The sequence below is a fragment of the Somniosus microcephalus genome, chromosome 11 (genome assembly GCF_052327205.1).
Source record: "Somniosus microcephalus isolate GS21.2 chromosome 11, FLI_Smic_1.0, whole genome shotgun sequence".
Taxonomy (NCBI): Eukaryota; Metazoa; Chordata; class Chondrichthyes; order Squaliformes; family Somniosidae; genus Somniosus; species Somniosus microcephalus.
The window spans coordinates 223542428-223561676 of record NC_140997.1 but is presented as its reverse complement, the minus strand read 5'-3'; the positions used below and the strand labels follow the sequence as shown (position 1 = coordinate 223561676).

General features: G+C 48.3%; 1 protein-coding gene across 3 annotated transcripts in view; it reads right to left on the bottom strand.

The window, feature by feature from the left end:
• The window catches only part of sema3b (sema domain, immunoglobulin domain (Ig), short basic domain, secreted, (semaphorin) 3B), a 435650-nt gene that overhangs the window by 169119 nt on the left and 247282 nt on the right, over nt 1-19249 (bottom strand). Inside the window, exons 1-2 of one of the 3 annotated variants that reach the window (XM_086002039.1) lie at nt 7679-8125; nt 7085-7259 (exon numbers count right to left, since the gene is read on the bottom strand). In XM_086002039.1, coding sequence (XP_085858165.1) covers nt 7085-7184 — 100 coding nt within the window. In that variant the 5' untranslated portion in view covers nt 7185-7259; nt 7679-8125. Of the gene's footprint in view, nt 1-7084; nt 7260-7435; nt 7597-7678; nt 8126-19249 lie in introns of those variants that run through there. The other 2 variants (XM_086002041.1, XM_086002040.1) reach the window with 2 other exon arrangements.

The following is a 19249-nucleotide window of genomic DNA, read 5'->3' as shown; positions in this document are numbered from 1 at the left end:
CCCTTCTACAGAACCCTTCTACTCTGCTAAACAATCTTGCCTCAGTGGGCTGTCGTGAGCATCTGAGATCCAGCTTGGGTCGTGGATGGAGCAAAGCCAAACTTGCAATCCAAACTTTGGCTGTTCTTAATTAGTTCCGCTTCCTCTGAAACCGATGTTCATTTCATCAGATATCCCAAAAAAATTCCAATTCATCCATGGGAATCGCGCCCAAAGCCAAAGTCCCAGCTTCCCAAATTGGCGTCAACATGTTGTTACCAGCCAAGGATTGTGGGTAAATTATGTCAATGAGGACTTGAGCTCCTCGAAGATAATCCTGCCCCAGGGCATCAGCTTTAATCTCTAAATGGGACTGAGGTCATCAAGCGTCTTAACACAAACACCATGAGTCAGCTGTGACATTTCACCCATAACTCCCATCATCAAGAGAGAGCTCTGCCTTCCGAGATACCCTGGATAGTGAAGGCAGAGGATCTACATTACAACAGTGACTACATTACAAAAAAAGTACCTAATTGGCTGTAAAGCACTTTGGGACGTCTTGAGGTGGTGACAGGTGCTTTAGAAGTGCAAGTCTTTATTTTCTTTAATCAGCAAGAAGCAGGCACACTAACTGAATGAGAACGGAGGGAAAATTGATGAATTTAGTTGGAGTAATGACTTAAATCCTGGGGCTATCCAACAGGAACAACAACTTCCATTTATAGGTTGCCATTCATGCAGCGAAACATTCCGCTCCTCCCTTAAGCTGCTGAATATGGAGGGCATTCAACCACCAAAATACCTCTTTGTGCAAGTGACCAAGGAGAAGCTGGGAGCTTGGGGCCTCCCCCTTAGCTCTTTCTCCCCGCTGCCATTAACATACAAACAATGACGGGACAGGCAAAGACCCTCTGGTCCATCCAGTCTGTCCCGCACAATTGTGATAGCTTGTGCATCACAATACATTACACATCGCACCCCTATCAAAAAGCCAGGTGATCTGTGTAACCTCCCCCAGCCCTACAGCCCTCTGAGATCTCTGCGCTCCGCCAATTCTGGCCTCCCCGATTTTAATCGCTCCCCCACTGGTGGCCGTGCCTTCAGCTGCCGAGGCCCCTAAGCTCTGGAATTCCCTGCTTAAACCTCTCGGCCTCTCTACCTCTCTCTCCTCCTTTAAGACGCTCCTTAAAACCTACCTCTTCGACCAAGCTCTTGGTCATCTGTCCTAATATCCTCTTATGTGGCTGGGTGTCAATTTTTGTTTGATAATCGCTCCTGTGAAGCGCCTTAGGGCGTATTACTACATTAAAGGCGCTATATAAATGCATGTCGTTGTTGTTGAGGCGAAACGTGACAATACGTGGAATATGGAAGAATAAAGGGGGCAGACATAACTGACATGAATATAAAAATGGGCACGTCTGCAGCCTGAAAGATTAACCTACTACCTGGCACGGTGGCACAGTGGTTAGCACTGTTGCCTCACAGCGCCAGGGACCCTTAGTGTTAGGGGATTAAATACGTGGGGTTACGGGGATAGGGTGGGATATGTGTCGGTGCAGGCTCGATGGGCCGAAATGGCCTCTATCTGCACTGTGGGGATTCTGTGATTCTGTGATTCCTTGTATCCTTAGTTTCCAAAAGACTTGCTTAACTTGTAATACTAAAGCAGCATTTTCATTGCTGATCTGTTTAACAGACACCCTCCTGTCTGTAAATAAAGGAAGGTGGAGTAACACAATCAGCTCATTGCGACACTGAACACATCTGTGGCTTACATTTTGTAACCGTATATACAGTTCAGATAATGCCCCACATGTTCAGTATCGTGGCAGATATCCGGTCTTATCACAGCGCAGACCCCTGCCCGGGAGGGGGCAGGGGGCAGGTGGAAGCGGGAGGCAAGTGTAGACTATGTTCGGAAGCCCCGGTTCCCGAAGCTCCAGTTTTGAAAGCATGCGAAGTCAAAGTCTCGGGATACGGGGTAGGACATTTAGGACTGAGATGAGGAGAAATTTCTTCACTCAGAGGGTGGTGAACCTGTGGAATTCTCTACCACAGAAGGCTGTGGAGGCCAAGTCACTGAATATATTTAAGAAGGAGATCGATAGATTTCTAGACACAAAAGGCATCAAGGGGTATGGGGAGAGAGTGGGAATATGGTATTGAGATAGAGGATCAGCCATGATCATAGTGAATGGCGGAGCAGGCTCGAAGGGCCGAATGGCCTACTCCTGCTCCTATTTTTCTATGTTTCTATGTTTCTAAAGATGTGCCCCTGTAGCAATACCAGGTCTTTAAAGATGATGAATGAAATATTCAAACATCATAACCATAATGCCACCCCTGCCCGCCACCTCGGTCCACTCTTTGCCTTAGTGCTCATCCAGGTCACCACCAGAAACATGCTAGCCCAGATATTCCTGGGGAAGCTCCCTGGGGACATAGCTAAGGGCTTAACTTCTGCCCACCCACGAATGCGCTTTGATCCCATCATAAATCCTGGGGTGAGTGGGAGTGAGGTCAGGCGCCCACTCCATTTTCAGCGCTAGGGGTGCCCGCCTCAGTGCGGGGGGGGGGGGGGGCGGGCGAGGGAGGGAATGGGGGGGGTGGGGGGAGAAGGCGGAGAAATTCCCTGCAACATTTGCTCTGCCAGCCAAAGATCCCCCTAAAAAAAACTAAAGTCATATCTTCCACTTTCCCAAGTGCAATCGAAGGTTCCGCGATCGATTTCCACAGGGGAAACTGGCCAACGTCAATTTTACTGCATCCCCACCTCCCCTCCGCCGGGATCAGGCCCTGGCAAGGCTCGTACCCCTGCTTCATGCATTGCTATGGGGCAAGGGAGCTGGAACCGGCGGGTGATGTTATCCCACCATTCCTGCCTCGTTCAGTCAGGTCGACATGGAAGGGGAGGTGGGCGCGAGAAATGCCAGCTTCACTTCTGGGAACACTGTACAGCGTTCAAAGAAAAAGGGGAGAACCGCTGGCATTACCCTGCCCAAATTTCACACCCCGCCTCCCTAGACCACGTAATTATTTCAGGGATACTGGGGGGGTTTTTTGGTCAATTTTCTTCCGTCTCCTTCTCCCAGTGAAGGCGTTGACTTTGTTTTTAGGGAACGATTCCACAGGCATTAGTCGGTCCCTCGCGAGTACCTCGCCCAAGTGGCCAGTGTTCAATTGCGAGCCTCGCGGGTCATCACCGGATTACAATCGGGAGCGGAAACCCTGATTAATTCTCCCTCCCGACCCAGGTGTGGCTCCGACCAACTGTAGCACTTCTGGTGCCCCCTCATCTGAGCACAGCGAAGCCACCCTGGACCAGGAAACAGACCTGAGGGTGGGTGGGGGGAGAACTATCTGGTCTACATTGGCTCTCCGATGGTAAGGCTATAGGGAGAGAGCGGGGCGGTGGGAGTAGTTTTAGATTGCGCCGGTAAAGAGCTGGCACAGACATGATGGGCCAAATGGACATGCTTCTGTGCTGCAAACCTCGCTCGCGCTCACTGCCTTAAACTGGGCCATTGGAAGAACTGCCAAAGACATATATAAACTGGTTGCAGTCCATAAAAGGCATGCCACTTCCCGTACATCCACCTCCTGCCAGCGTGTGACACATCACTGCCTCTTGATCCCATTAACGACCCTCCACAACTCCCAATAGCGCTCCATAAATTTAAGCGGATTATAAAACATAAAATCCCAAAGCAATCTGTTAAAGGCATACCTCTATCAAACACAGAGGCTGATCAATGCTTATAAAAGCCAGGTATTCTTTTTGACACGATGCTGAACACACACACACACAATGAATGAAATTTTGTGCCGCTACACTTTTTGGCATGAATTGCATCGCAAAGTTTGGCAAACAAAGAGAAAAGATTTGTCAAATGTTGCCCCACATCCTGTAAAGGCAGTGCCCCTTTAAGGCAGCGGAACAATCTCCAAATTCAGATATCGTGTGTACATATACACACACACCTCGTGCTTTGTCGTAACAATTTACGACAACACCTGTCTGGTAACTGGAGCCTAGATATCCGTTACAAAGTTCCCAGGCTCAGAACATGCAACAAATTCCCCGAAAACCCTACTGCCAGCGCAATAAAGGAAGTTGGAAGTGGATTTTCTGTAGCACTAGCGGGCCTCCCACTTGCAGACGGAGCAGGGTGGTGGTGGGGGGGCGGTGGTGAGGGAAGTGAGGGGGGCAGGGCAGATTTTCAAATTGAAAATTGAGCGGTTTCCATGGTGATCCACTTCACGCCCGGGCGTCTATTGGGCAATGGATGCCCGAGAGGGGACCGCAGGTGAGTGCTGGTGAATGGGGTGCAGGCTCCTTTAATTAAAGAGGCTCAGACCTCTCGGCATCAGCATGCTCGAAAGGCTGGAATTCAGATCAGTGCTGCGGGGGGGGCAGGTGGGTCAGCCCTGGCTCAGTGGGGTAGTCAGAAGGTCGTGGGTTCAAGTCCCACTCCAGAGACTTGAGCACAAAAATCTAGGCGGACACTCCAGTGCAGTGCTGAGGGAGTGCTGCACGGTCGGAGGGGCGGTCTTTCAGATGGGACGTTAAACCGAGGCCTTGTCTGCTCTCTCAAGTGGACGTAAAAGATCCCGTGGCACTATTTCAAAGAAGAGCAGGGGGAGTTCTCCCTGGTGTCCCGACCAATATTTATCTCTCGATCAACATCACTCAAACAGATGATCTGGTCATTATCACATTGCGGTTTGTGGGAGCTTGCTGTGCGCAAATTGGCTGCCGTGTTTCCTACATTACAACAGTGACTATACTTCAAAAAAGTACTTCATTGGCTGTAAAGCGCTCTGGGACGTCCTGAAGTTGTGAGAGGCGCTATATAAATGCAAGTCTTTCTTTCATGCTATAAACAGATTTGTAGGTTTGTGTGGATAAGCTCACACATAAAGTCGGATAGACCATGCATTGTGTATGTTGTAGAAAGGGTTTCTTACGCCACAAACAGGAGCCTGTCGAACGTACGGCTCAAATCACCCAACCTTTAATATTCAGCACACCTCAAAAGGGTGGGATTCCGATTGGAGCCGGAGGAAGGCGTGTGATTGCTGACTGAGGCAGGTGATTCTGTTGGCACGGGGCTCTTGCGTCCGACCGCTGCAGTCTTAATGCCGGGGTCTCGCCATTAAAAGAGGGCAGGCAGGTGAGGGGTCAGACGGGCGTGTCCGTGACCCGGCGCTCCCAGCGGTGGGGAGGGGGGCAGCCTTCTCCAGGAGAGCGTGCCGAGAACCCACAGCGCAGCAATCTATCATCGACTTGTGTCCGGTAAATCATGGGCTGCACACCTGGAATTTCACAGGAGGCGCTCTCTGCGAGCACCACCACCCCCTGGGAGAGCCGGATCGTGGAAACACCCCCCGCAAATTCCGACCTGCTGCTTTCCAAAGGAATTTATTTGGACTCCCTCCCTTTTCCCTCACGGAGAAGGTGCGTGGAATTTCATCAGAGAGTCATCCCGAATGCCCTTTACTGTCTGGCTTTTTTCCAATCACAATCACCTGCCTATTTGTTAGTTTCGGATACAGAGCTCTGCACTCTAAGTTTGGATTGCGTACAAATCCAGTGCGTCAAATCTAGGAATTCCTTTGCTCAGAGGAACAGTTCAGCAGGCAAACAATGACTGTAACGCCAAACCCGTCAACCAAATGGCATGTTTGATTGAGGACGAGAGTCAGTCCAGCAACAATCTTGACGAGGATTTAATTGCAAGAATTGGCAGTGCTGAGCCCCTCACCATCCCAGTTTAACTCGTTCAGTTCACTGTTGCAAGTGGAAAAGCCATCGAACCACTTCAGACCCAACCTCGTCCTCTTCTGACGCACTAATGCTGAGCAGGATAATTCTACCACATCACTACATAGTTATAATTACATATGTAAAGTGTCAGCCAGTGGCTCACTGGGTAGCACTCTTGCTTCGGAGTCAGAAGGTCGTGGGGTCAAGTTCCACTCCAGGGACTTGAGCACATAATCCAGGCTGACACTCCCAATGCTGCACTGTCGGAGGTGCCGAATTTCAGGTGAGACGTTAAACTGAGGCCCTGTCTGCTCTCTCAGGTGAAAGTAAAAGATCCCACGGCCACTATTTCGAAGAAAAGCAAGAGAGTTCATCCCGGTGTCCTGGGCCAATATTTATCCCTCAACCAACATATCACTAAAAACAGATTATCTGCTCATTATCACATTTCTGCTTGTGGGAGCTTGCTGTGCGCAAATTGGCTGCTGGCCATCTAGCCGGTCCGGTGCTGCCACCCCCCCACCACCCCCACCCCCTACGTTTTGTCTCCCCACCCCCTCAGGACCAACCTGCGGGCTTGCTCAGCGCAGGAGCTGACCAGAATTCCTACGGTTCCGACGGGCGATAGGCATCGAGACGCTCGATTGGTGCCCGTGGCTGGCGAATGATGCCCGAGGCCCAATTTCGATTGGCCCTCACTTAGGGCCCGGGTTCGGAACGCGCCGCCCTCTTCATGCCGGGAAAACTGGCGCGAGTTGAACTTCTTCCCCCTATATTCGGATGAGACGTTAAACCGAGGCCCCGTCTGCTCTCTCGGGAGAACGTAAACGATCCCGTGGGCACTATTTCGAAAGAGCAGGGGAGTTCTCCCCGGTGTCCTGGGGCCAATATTTATCCCTCAATTAACATCACTGAAAAGCAGATGATCTGGTCGTTATCACATTGCTGTTTGTGGGAGCTTGCTGTGCGCAAATTGGCTGTGATATTTCCTACATCACAACAGTGGCTACACTTCAAAAAGTACTTCATTGGCTGTAAAGCGCTTTGGGGCGTCCTGAGGTCGTGAAAGGCGCTATAGAAATGCAAGTCAGTCTGTGGCTAATTGAAGATATAAAGTCTGTGGGGATTTTCTATTTGCCCCTAGCGTTTCTGTCAAAAATCAAAGGCATACTGGTGCTATAGGCAGGCTGAGAGGGTTAATGGGACTAAGGCTGTATCGCACTTGCTGTAATAAATAATCGAGGGGTCTCACCCAGGCCCCCTAGCTTAATAGATTTTCCCCCCAATGCGCTGCTAATGGATTTCTCAAGGGGCGCTGGAAAAGTGACTCACCGTTGTAGGACATCCTCAGCCTCGGATTGCTGTTAACCGTTCTGCCCTGGGCTGGCACCGTGAGCATCAGCAGCGAGAGGCAGTTCCACAGAAGGGCCATGGTTCCTTTGCACAGCAGGCGAGAGACCCTCAGACACGTTACCAGGCAGAGCCGACCCCGCTCCCACAGTCACTCCTGAAAAGCGGCAGAGTTTACAGTCATTAGAGATTCCAGCAGCGACTCAAAAGTGGGGACAGGTACAATTGCGAGGAGCAATTCGCACGGTGGGAAGAAAGTTGCAACAAGTCCTCCTCCCTCCACTCTTTTTAAAAAAATAAAAAAAAATTCAATGTTGCCAAATAAAATCCAACCTGTTCCGTTTCCACTGCGACCTGCTTAAAAAAACCGACACACACACACAGGGAGCTTCACTTTGTAGACTAGTCCACGTTCTACATAGCAACAGTTCCTGGAATGCACTTGAAAAAATCCCAGCCCCCTTTGTAGTGACTGCTAGCAGTTGAACAGGTACAAGAGAAGTGCTTTATTTAACATCCCACCCCCTTCCCCTTCTTTCACCCCGCCCCTAGCCCCCCTTCCCATTTCTGTGTTACCTGGAACCAGCACTGAACTGTTGGCTCTTTGACAAGGGCTGCCTTTGCTGGCACTCTCTCCTCACATTCTTTATATCCTTGGCTCCTCTATAATCACCTCAGTGCAAAGGGGGAAAGCAAGACTGCCTCTGCTTAGGTCCACACAAGAGGCGACAGCAACAGAGAAAGGGAGGGGTGAAGTGAAAGAGAGAGAGAGAAGAGAGAGGGAAGGAGGCAGGCAGCATGGAGAAGAATAAGGAACAGAATTCAACAGAAAAGCTTTTCAACTTTCCAAAGCATCGCTGCCAAGATATTTAATCTCCCCTCTGTATTCAGCTCTCCGCAGGACAGTTTAAGGGGATGTCACATGTGAATCACAATAGTGAGTCGAGCAACACTGATTCTCTCTCTCTGAAGCTCTGCAGCACCACACAAACTGCAGAATAAATTACACAGCCGAGTGACCCATGTCAGGCATGCAGGCTGCTCAGCAGCAGACACCAGCCGCACCGTATGTCGTGTCAAGAGATTACTAGCACCCCCCACCCCCCGAAGTCTGGGGGGGGCCTATAGAGAGGGATATTTTTGTTTCTCTGTCGCTAGCAGAAAATTGTGGCACAGCGAGTCACTGACCCCGACATTTGCTATCATCATAATGGAGAGCCAGGTACTCTTAGAGGTTGCAAACTTGACAGCAACTTGTAGGGGTCAACACCTTCTCCTCAGTGCATCGGAGACTATTGCCCATTACGTTGGTTCCTGTAGAATTTCTTTTTAACACTTCGCTTTACGACAGCGCTGATGGGTGCGAGGAAGTTGGGGGACAGGAAGAAAGAAAAAAATTAAAGGAACAAATTTTAAAATAAATTATTATACATGGATTTAAAGTAACTGGTATTAGGGGGGGGGGGGGGGGGAGTTGAGGAGAATTTCTTTCACCCAGAGGGTGGTGGGGGTCTGGAACTCGCTGCCTGAAAGGGTGGGAGAGGCAGAAACCCTCATCACATTTAAAAAGTACTTGGATAGGCACTTGAAGTGCTGTAACCTACAGGGCTACAGACCAAGAATTGGAAAGTGGGATTAGGCTGGGCTAGCTCGTCATCCGGCACAGACACGATGGGCCGAATGGCCTCCTTCAGTGCAGTAAATTTCTGAATCTATTCTATGATATTATCCTTTTGTTAGGGTCTAGGATTTTCAGTCGCCTCCTCGCCGTGGTAAGTGCCAATTCATTAAATACATTCGCTTGGTTCAGCTGGTAGCACTCTTGTCTCTGAGTCAGAAGCCTGCAGGATCAAATCCCATTACAGATTGAGCACGCAATCAAGGCTGACGTTTCAGTGCTAAGGGACAAGCCCACTTTTATCCAGCGATCTGTTTTCTAATTTAACCCTGCGGAGCCTGAACCTCCTTCGCTTCTTTCTCTCTGAACAGTCCCTTTCCATCAGACAGTATCTGTCAAAATGATTACCAGACCGAGGGGGCCTGGGTTAAGTGTATAAGTGATTTTCCACACTTATGAAGGGCCAGTGAGGTATAAGTACATAGAAGGATGCTCATGTATGAGGGAGCTCGTGGTTTTACACAAGAGGGTAGCCTAGAGCTGCTCAGAGAGTTTGGATTATTCTATTCACGCAGGCTAGACCCCAACAGAATGAATAACTTGCATTTCTATAGCATCTTTCACATCCTTAAGACATTCCAAAGTGCTTCACCACCACCAATTAATTACTCTTGAGGTGTGGTCACCATTGCTACCTCAAAATGCGGCAGCTAATGTGTGCAAAGCAAGATCCCACAATGAACAAATGAGATAAATGACCAGATTTTGATGGTACTGGTTGGCCAGGATACTGAGAGAACTCCCCTGCCATTTCTTCCAATAGTCCCGTGGGATCTTTGGTGTCCTCCCAAACAGGCAGATAGGGTCTGGATTTGACATCTCACCCAAAAGACGGCACCTCTGACAGTGCGGCACTCCCTCGGCAAAGCACTGAAACATCAGCCTTGATTGCTGTGCTCAATCTGTAATGAATTAGCACTTACAATGGTGGGGAGGTGACTGTAAAATCCTGAACCCTAACAAAGTATAATCATTTATCATTTATTCCTTTAATTTATTCTTTATTTTTGCCCCCGATTTCCTTCCCCCCTCCCACCCCACCCCCAAAGCTGCTGACTCGTGCTGTGATTGAGTCCCACAGGTGCCGGGCAGCCTCTGGCACCACACCCACATGGCCATTTTTGTTCCCTGTGTGATTTTAGACAGCAAGCCTTGGCAGGCTATTCAAGCGTGGGGGTCATCACAACCGAACCCAATCCTGTCTTCACCCAACGTCCACTCGCACGCACTGCCAGCCGGGATCGCCAGATAGAGATCAAGACCAGGGGGGACACTGGGTGTCCATCAGGTGAGGAAACCTGTGCTGATTTTACCCCATCCCTAGCCCCAGAGGCACGGAGGCTGCAAGTAGCACCCAAGCTGCCTCTGTGGAAGGGGCAGGTGCATAGCTTGGATGAGCACAGGGGCAGAACATCGAAGGAAACACGCTGCCGGCATAACACGCTACCCCCAGGATTTAACTCATTTCCCAGGCTGGTTCAAAATCACCCTCCCCACCACCACTGAATAGAATGGAGCCACTCCATTATGGGGGCAGCCATTCTCCATCAGTGATGTCGTCACAGTGACACTGGAGACGGGATCCAAAATGGCGGACCTCTGGGAACGGATTCCGGGAAATAGCAATCATCATGATTTCTAATTATATACTGTGGAGCTACTAATCAGACCCTGGAGCACATCATTGAGCACTGTCCTCAGAGGAAATTCGCAGGCAGCCTACAAGATATCCACGCTGTTAGACCAGAAGCTTTGGCCTGGATATCTGACTTAGATATTGACCTTTGATTTGCTTTGCTACTACCAGACGAAAGAAGATTATATACTTTTTTTTAGGTAGATATTGGAGGAAGTACTTTGTATGGAAACTACACTCCTTACACTCATAGAAACATAGAAGATAGGAGCAGGAGTAGGCCATTCGGCCCCTCGAGCCTGCTCCGCCATTCAATGAGATCATGGCTGATCATCCAAACTCAGTACCCTGTCCCTGCCTTCTCCCCATATCCCTTGTTCCCTTTAGCCTTAAGGAATATATCTAACTCCTTCTTGAATATATTTAATGAATTGGCCTCAACTGCCTTCTGTGGTAGAGAATTCCACAGGTTCATCACTCTCTGGGTGAAGAAATCCTCCTAATTTCTGTTCTAAATGGCTTATCCCTTATCCTTAGACTGTGACCCCTGGTTCTGGACTACCCCGCCATCGGGAACATCCTTCCTGCATCTAGTCTGTCCAGTCCTGTCAGAATTTTGTAAGTTTCAATGAGATCTCCTCTCATTCTTCTAAACTCCAGCGAGTATAAGTCCAATCGACCCAATCTCTCCTCATACATCATTCCTGCCATCCCAGGTATCAGTCTGGTGAATCTTCGCTGCACTCCCTCCATGGCAAGAACATCCTTCCTCAGATAAGGCGACCAAAACTGCACACAATACTCAAGATGTGGTCTCACCAAGGCCCTGTACAACTGCAGCAAGACACCCTTGTTCCTGTACTCAAACCCTCTCGCTACGAAGGCCAACATACCATTTGCCTTTTTAACCGCCTGCTGCACCTGCATGCTTACCTCTTTTCTTGCCTTTAACGTATGACAGGCAATTAACCCGAGTGTGGCTGAGTGACAGAAATCCCACCTCTGAGGTACCGTCACCGCCCAAAGGAATTGTATCCCACCAAGTGTCAGCATCTTCAGGAGCGCAAGCATTAGAGAAAGAAAATCATGTTGTGTATTGTCACGCTGGCTGAGATTAATAAGACTTGCTAACCGAATTTTATCTCTGCACCACGAATCGAATGCTCTCTTCCAGTCTGCTCAGGTTATTGGCTAAAAGAATTTTCCATTGACAATTCAATGAAGCAGGTTTGAGAGATTTAAGAAAAAAAATCTTACTTGGTGGGAAGACGTAACTTAATTCCTTAAATACTGACACCCGCAAAAAAAACCCACAGTTTATGAAATGAGAAGAATTCGCAGCTGGACCTCAAACAGGCCGATTCGCACTCGAACAGCCGCACCGTAATTGTGTCATTGGCTCCCAGATGTTTCAAATAATCTCTACAGATGTGGAAGCAAGATCAAAGATTTGTTTTTAAGGCAGTGTGCCTTGAGGTTTGCAACAGAATTATTTGGTTTACAACATGTCAGCGGGAGGTTTACAACAAACCTTTACCCCCCCCAGCACCACCACCGAATGATATTCGTGCTGCACAGCAAGCCTTTCGGGGAGATGTGGGAGTAGGGGATTCAGTACCCGTGCTGTTTATGTATTTGTACTGCTGGCGCTTGCATTTCTGCTCCAAGACCGTCAGGCACCCAGGGGAACAAGGAGCAGAGGTCAGGGATTTGACTGCGTAAACTGCGCGTCCCTCAAATTGATGTCTACTGGGAAATCTTTATTCTTGTTACAGATGGTACTGTGTGTTTTTTTTTAAAGTCAGTTTCTTCACATATAATATGCATAAAATATTGGCTAATTGTGTTTGGCACTGTAGCTCGCTAGCAGAACTAATAATTTTAATAGTACTTGATACAATTAGGGTAGATAGGAGTGTGGGAGTACCTTCACCACAAGGACTGCAGCGGTTCAAGGCAGCTAACCACCACCTTCTCAAGGGCAATTAGGGATGGGCAATAAATGCCGGCCTTGCCAGCGACGCCCACATCCCAGGAACGAATGAAAAGAGAGAAACTATTTCGTCTGGTGGGGGGGGAAATCCAGAACAAGGGGGCAGAACCTTAAAAATTAGAGCCAGGTCGTTCAGGGGTGATGTCAGGAAGCACTTCTTCACACAAAGGGTGGTGGAAATCGGGAACGCTCACCCCCAAAAAGCAGTTGAGGCTGGGGGTCAATTGCAAATGTCAAAACTGAGACAGATAGATTTTTGTTAGGCAACGGAATTAAGGGTTACAGAACCAAGGTGGGTAGATGGATTTAAGATACAGATCAGCCATGAATGGCGGAACAGGCTCGAGGGGCTGAAGCCCTGATTTCTAGATGTTTAAGCAGAACTTTAAGAACATAAGAATTAGGAGCAGGAGTAGGCCATACCGCCCCTCGAGCTGCTCCGCCATTCAATAAGATCATGTCTAATCTTCGAATTGAATTCCACTCTCCCGCCCAAACCCATATTCCTTTATTCCCCTAGAGTCCAAAAATCCATCTATCTCAGCCTTGAATATACTCAACGATTCTACATATAATCCTTCGGGCTAGTGAATTCCCAAGATTCACAACTCTGAGTGAAGAAATTCCTCCTCATTTCAATCTTAAATGGCCGACCCTTTACCCTGAGACTATGCCCCCTGGTTCTAGACTCTCCAGCCAGGGGAAACAGCCTCTCAGCATCTACTCTGTCAATCCCCCTCAGAATCTTGTATGTTTCAATGAGATCACCTCTCATTCTTCTAAACTCCAGAGAGTATAGGCCCATTCTACTCAATCTCTCCTTTTTATTACCAACGGGTGAAACTAAGCCTCAGCACCCAGGGATAAAGAGGGTTAAAAAAAGTTAGCAATGATTACTGTGCGGCGATGACTTGATGGAAAGCCCACTTGCACGGATGTTGCACCAGGACATTATTGGGATCTACAGTTAAATTGCCTGGGAGCTCCTCACTGTTTGTGAACGCACATGAAGAGTGACCACTAGGGTGAGGTACTGGAAGGCAGTGGCACTGGCTGTGGAACTGAACCCCAGCTTGGAGTTCAGTAGAGAAGGGGGGAGCTGGCAATCAACAACAACACAAAAATGGACCAGATCTATTGATGAATAAAATCAGCGTGAATCCTGGAACCACCGCCCCTTTCTCCCATAACGAACAAAATCAGCAGGTGGAGTGTATTGAACAAGCTCACTTAAAGCAGTCCGCCCTGTGGGCCAGTTCTTCCCGACACGCTGCCGCTAACTGCTGGAACCACAGAAACAAACAGCAGTCCCTCGAACACCGAGTGATTGCTGCAATAAGATCCTCCCAGCAAATTGCTCAAACCACACTGACACGCAGGTGAAATAGATCCCGAGCCAGTGAGATTGACTGTGGCCTCCGCGCACTTCAGCTTCTCAGCTGCCTTCCATTAAAACTGGCAACTCAGCAAAAACATTCCTCTATTTTCCACAACATCAAGCCAAAACTAGCAGAAGCCACACACAAAAAAAAAAATCCAACAAAATATTTCAGTACACGTCTCACTCCCATCACAGAGCTCTCTGCTTTAGGGCTGATAAGTGAGAAGGTGTCAATTAATGGTGAAAAAAAAAATTCAACCAGTTCATTAATCCGAAGGGGTGAACTGAGTAATGGGGAATTAGTCAATGTAACCTGGAACTCCCGGCCTAAACCTCTCCACCTCTCTCCCCTCCTTTAAGATGCCCCTTAAAACCTACCTCTGTGACCAAGCTTCTGGTCACCTGACCTAATATCTCACGCGGCTCGGTGTCGCATTTTGTTTGCCAACACTCCTGTTGGGACGTTTTACTAGGTTAAAAATGCAATACAAATGCAAGAAGTTGTTGTTGTAATTAATTGACTGCTACCAATTACACAGTTGATTCAGAAATGAGTGAGGTGATCAGCAACTGATTGAGACCTGGAGTCATGGGCTGTCCTGCATGCCATTGAATGCCATGTTCATTGATTGTGTAAAAGAAAAAAAAGACTTGCATTTCTATAGCGCCTTTCACGACCACACAACGTCCCAAAGCGCTTTACAAACTACCTGCTGTGCAGGATATCTACCCCGAGAGGTGCCGGGGGAAGGCCCTGAGAATCATCAAAGGCGCGAGCCACCCCGGCCACAACCTCTTCGCCCTGCTCCTGTCCGGTAAGAGATATCGAAGCATACAGTCTCGTACCAGCAGGTTTTGAAACAGCTTCTACCCCCAGGCCATAAGATTCATGAATGAATAATTTATTATCTATTACTGTTGTTTTATTTATTATTACAGGAAACTCTTTTTTATCCGGCACCGACGGGACCGGTTTATCAAAAAGTCCGGATTATAGAGAGGTATAGTAAAAGGTACGAGAGCTCCATACATAGCAACAAATCCAGGCTTCCCTGTTGCTTAGCAACAGGTGCAGGAACCCCGGCCACAGACCAAGCATCCCTGTTGCTTAGCAACAAGTGCACGAACCTCAGTTACACAGCCACAGATCCAGGAACAGCCACTAATATGAAGTAAAACTTACCTGAACCTACTCCTGAATTTTGCCGGTTAACAGAGATTTCCGGTTATTTAGGTGCCGGTAAATCGAGAGTTTCCTGTACTGTATTTCTATTAGTGTTTTTATCATTGCTATGCCATATTTATTCTAATGTTGGGAGAACTCGTAAAAATCAACATTTCATTGTGCAGTACACACGTTTGCTGCATATATGACAAATAAAATTGAATTGAATTGAATTGAAGTACAGTCACTGTTGTAATGTTGGGAAACGGAGCTGCCAATTTATAGACAGCAAAGCAATGTGATAATGAGCAAATCATCTGTTTTTAGTGATGTTGATTGAGGGATAAATATTGGCCAGGACACCGGGGAGAACTCTCCTGCTCTTCTTCAAAATAGTGCCGTGGGATCTTTTACATCCACCCGAGAGGGCAGACGGGGCCTCGGCTTATCGGAAAGACAGCACCTCCGACAGTGCAGCAGTCCCTCAGCACTGCACTGGAGTGTCAGCCTAGATTTTCATTCTCACATCTCTGGAGTCGGACATTAATCAACAACCTTCTCACTCAGAGGGTGAAAGTGCCACCTACTGAGCCACAGCTGACATGTAATGGATGGGGAGGTGAGCATTGAGCAATGAATGGGAAGGGGAGCATTAAGCAATGGATGGGGAGGTGAGCATTGAGCAATGGATGGGGAGGGGAGCATTGAGCAATGGATGGGGAGGTGAGCATTGAGCAATGGATGGGGAGGGGTGCAATGCATGGGAAGGTGAGCATTGAGCAATGGATGGGAAGGGGAACATTGAGCAATGGATGGGGAGGGGAGCATTGAGCAATGGATGGGGAGGGGAGCATTGAGCAATGGATGGGGAGGGGAGCATTGAGCAATGGATGGGGAGGTGAGCATTGAGCAATGGATGGGGAGGGGAGCATTGAGCAATAGATGGGATGGGGAGGTGAGCATTGAGCAATGGATGGGGAGGGGAGCATTGAGCAATGGATGGGGAGGTGAGCATTGAGCAATGGATGGGGAGGGGAGCATTGAGCAATGGATGGGGAGGGGAGCATTGAGCAATGGATGGGGAGGTGACCATTGAGCAATAGATGGGGAGGGGAGCATTGAGCAATGGATGGGGAGGTGAGCATTGAGCAATGGATGGGGAGGTGAGCATTGAGCAATGGATGGGGAGGGGAGCATTGAGCAATGGATGGGGAGGGGAGCATTGAGCAATGGATGGGAAGGTGAGCATTGAGCAATGGATGGGAAGGGGAACATTGAGCAATGGATGGGAAGGGGAACATTGAGCAATGGATGGGGAGGTGAGCATTGAGCAATAGATGGGAAGGGGAACATTGACCAATGGATGGGAAGGGGAGCATTGAGCAATGGATGGGAAGGGGAGCAATGAGCAATGGATGGGAAGGGGAGCAATGAGCAATGGATGGGAAGGGGAACACTGAGCAATGGATGGGAAGAGGAGCATTGAGCAATGGATTGGGAGGTGAGCGTTGAGCAATGGATGGGAAGGGGAACACTGAGCAATGGATGGGGAGGGGAACACTGAGCAATGGATGGGGAGGGGAACACTGAGCAATGGATGGGAAGGGGAACACTGAGCAATGGATGGGGAGGTGAGCACTGAGCAATGGATGGGGAGGGGAACACTGAGCAATGGATGGGAAGGGGAACATTGAGCAATGGATGGGAAGGGGAACACTGAGCAATGGATGGGAAGGGGAACACTGAGCAATGGATGGGAAGGGGAGCATTGAGCAATGGATGGGGAAGAGAGCAAATCAATTTTAGTAATTTAACCTTAATTAGCATAGTTGAGACTGGTACTTCTATGATATTATGATGCTGCTACATACCACGTTGCCCACAGTATGTCCGCCTGGCTTTATATTTTTTCTATGTCTTTTAAAATGGTTTGGATTTATTTGCATTTATCCTGGTTTCCAACCACGGTAGAAAAGGAAAAGCCATCCAGGCCAACTGGGTAAGTTTTATATCCAACAGGGGTCTGACGTGCATGCCTGTATTTTCTAAGTAAACTTCCATGTATTAAACAGGAAATATATTTCAAAGAAAGACAGACTTGCTTTATATAAAACCCTTCACAACCTCAGGATGTCCCAAAGCACTTTACAGTCAATGAAATACTTTTGAAGTAATGTAGGAAACACGGCAGCCAATTTGGGCACAGCAAGCTCCCACAAGCAGCAATGTGATAAGAGCAGACAATCTGTTTTTAGTAATGTTGGTTGAGGGATAAATATTGGCCCAGGACACCAGGGAGCACTCCCCTGCTCTTCTTCAAAATAGTGCCATGGATCTTTTACATCCACCCGAGAGAGCAGGCGGGGCTTTGGTTTAACGTCTCATCTGAAAGACGGCACCTCCGATAGCGGAGCATTCTCACAGCACTGCACTGGAGCGTCAGCCTGGATTTTGTGCTCAAGTTTCTGGAGTGGGACTTGAACCCACAACCTTCTGACTCAGAGACGAGGGTGTTACCCACTGAGCCACAGCTGACACTACATGTGTCTGAATTATCATCTGATCCTCAATGTTACGAGAGTTCTGTACCCTTACCAATGCCCTTGGTTTGTTGCTTGTTCATTTGAACCTGCTTGGGAATTTATGGGCTGTGTGTGAAATTCCTTCGTGTGGTGACATCATGAAGTTCCAAGTCCAGCAGCTTCATGAATAGGGAATGCTGGACGCAGCTCCCAGTTTCCTGACTGATGTCACCAGAATGGGATTTCATTACATGATCACAAGTGGAACTCCAAACACAAGTTCTGATCCCTTCCACACCAGTTGTAAAGCATAAAACACAATGGAATAAGGAAAAACTGAGCATATAGATATCTCCCTTTCATAAAAATAAGTATTCCTGTAATGATTCAGTGACTATAGTCTCTATTTAAGCTTAACTAGGTTTCCGCACTGCTGCACATGTCATACATAACGCAGTCACCGTGTGGTAGGCCATGCAATGCGACCTATTGTTTGTTTCTTTGTGTTAACAAATACCAAGCCCTGATCCCAATGCACAGTCTGAGAGAGAGGAGCCTGCATTCCTTGGAGTTACTGAAGAGGCACAGATACGTTAAGGAGGGAGTGTCACAGAGGAATGGGTCGCATCATTGCATTTACTGTATCTGAGACTCAAGACTGATGGGGTAACAAATCTTTCTTAATTAACCGTAGGGTCCTGAAGGAAATCAGTCTGAACGGTCTCGACCAAGGTGCTAGTAGACATGACTAAAACCTCTCACAAGCTGCAAGACTACTTTGTGTGTGAAATGTCATACAATAGTGTACGGAGTATTTACCCGAGTGCCAAGGACATAGAAACATAGAAGATAGGAGCAGGAGTAGGCCATTCGGCCCCTCGAGCCTGCTCCGCCATTCAATGCGATCATGGCTGATCATCCAAGTTCAGTACCCTGTCCCTGCCTTCCCCCCATACCCCTTGATCCCTTTAGCCTTAAGAAATATATCCAACTCCTTCTTGAATATATTTAATGAATTGGCCTCAACTGCCCTCTGTGGTAGAGAATTCCACAGGTTCACCACTCTCTGGGTGAAGAAATTCCTCCTCCTCTCAGTCCTAAATGGCTTACCTCTTTTACTGTGAGCCCTGGTTCTGGACTCCCCCGCCATCGGGAACATCCTTCCTGCATCTAGTCTGTCCAGTCCTGTCAGAATTTTATAAGTTTCAATGAGATCCCCTCTCATTCTTCTAAACTCCAGCGAGTATAAGCCCAATCGACCCAATCTCTCCTCATACGTCATTCCTGCCATCCCAGGTATTAGCCTGGTGAATCTTCGCTGAACTCCTTCCATGGCAAGAACATCCTTCCTCAGATAAGGCGACCAAAACTGCACACACTTTACTCCCAACCTAATCATCTCAGACTCAGCCAGTGGCTCAGTGGGTAGCGCTCTCGCCTCTGCATCAGAAGCTCGTGGGTTCAAGTCCCACTCCAGAGAGTTGAGCACTAAATCTGGGCTGCCGCTCCCAGTGCAGTGCTGAGGGAGCGCTGCATTCTCAGAGGTGCTGTATTTCGGATGAGAAATTAAACCGAGGCCCCGTCTGCTCACTCGGGTGGATGTAAATGATTCCACAGCACTATTTCGAAGAAGAGCAGGGGAGTTATCCCCAGTGTCCTGGCCAATATTTATCCCTCAATCAACATCACTAAAAACAGATTATCTGGTCATTATCACATTGCTGTTTGTGGGAGCTTGCTGTGCGCAAATTGGCTGCTGCGTTTCCTACATT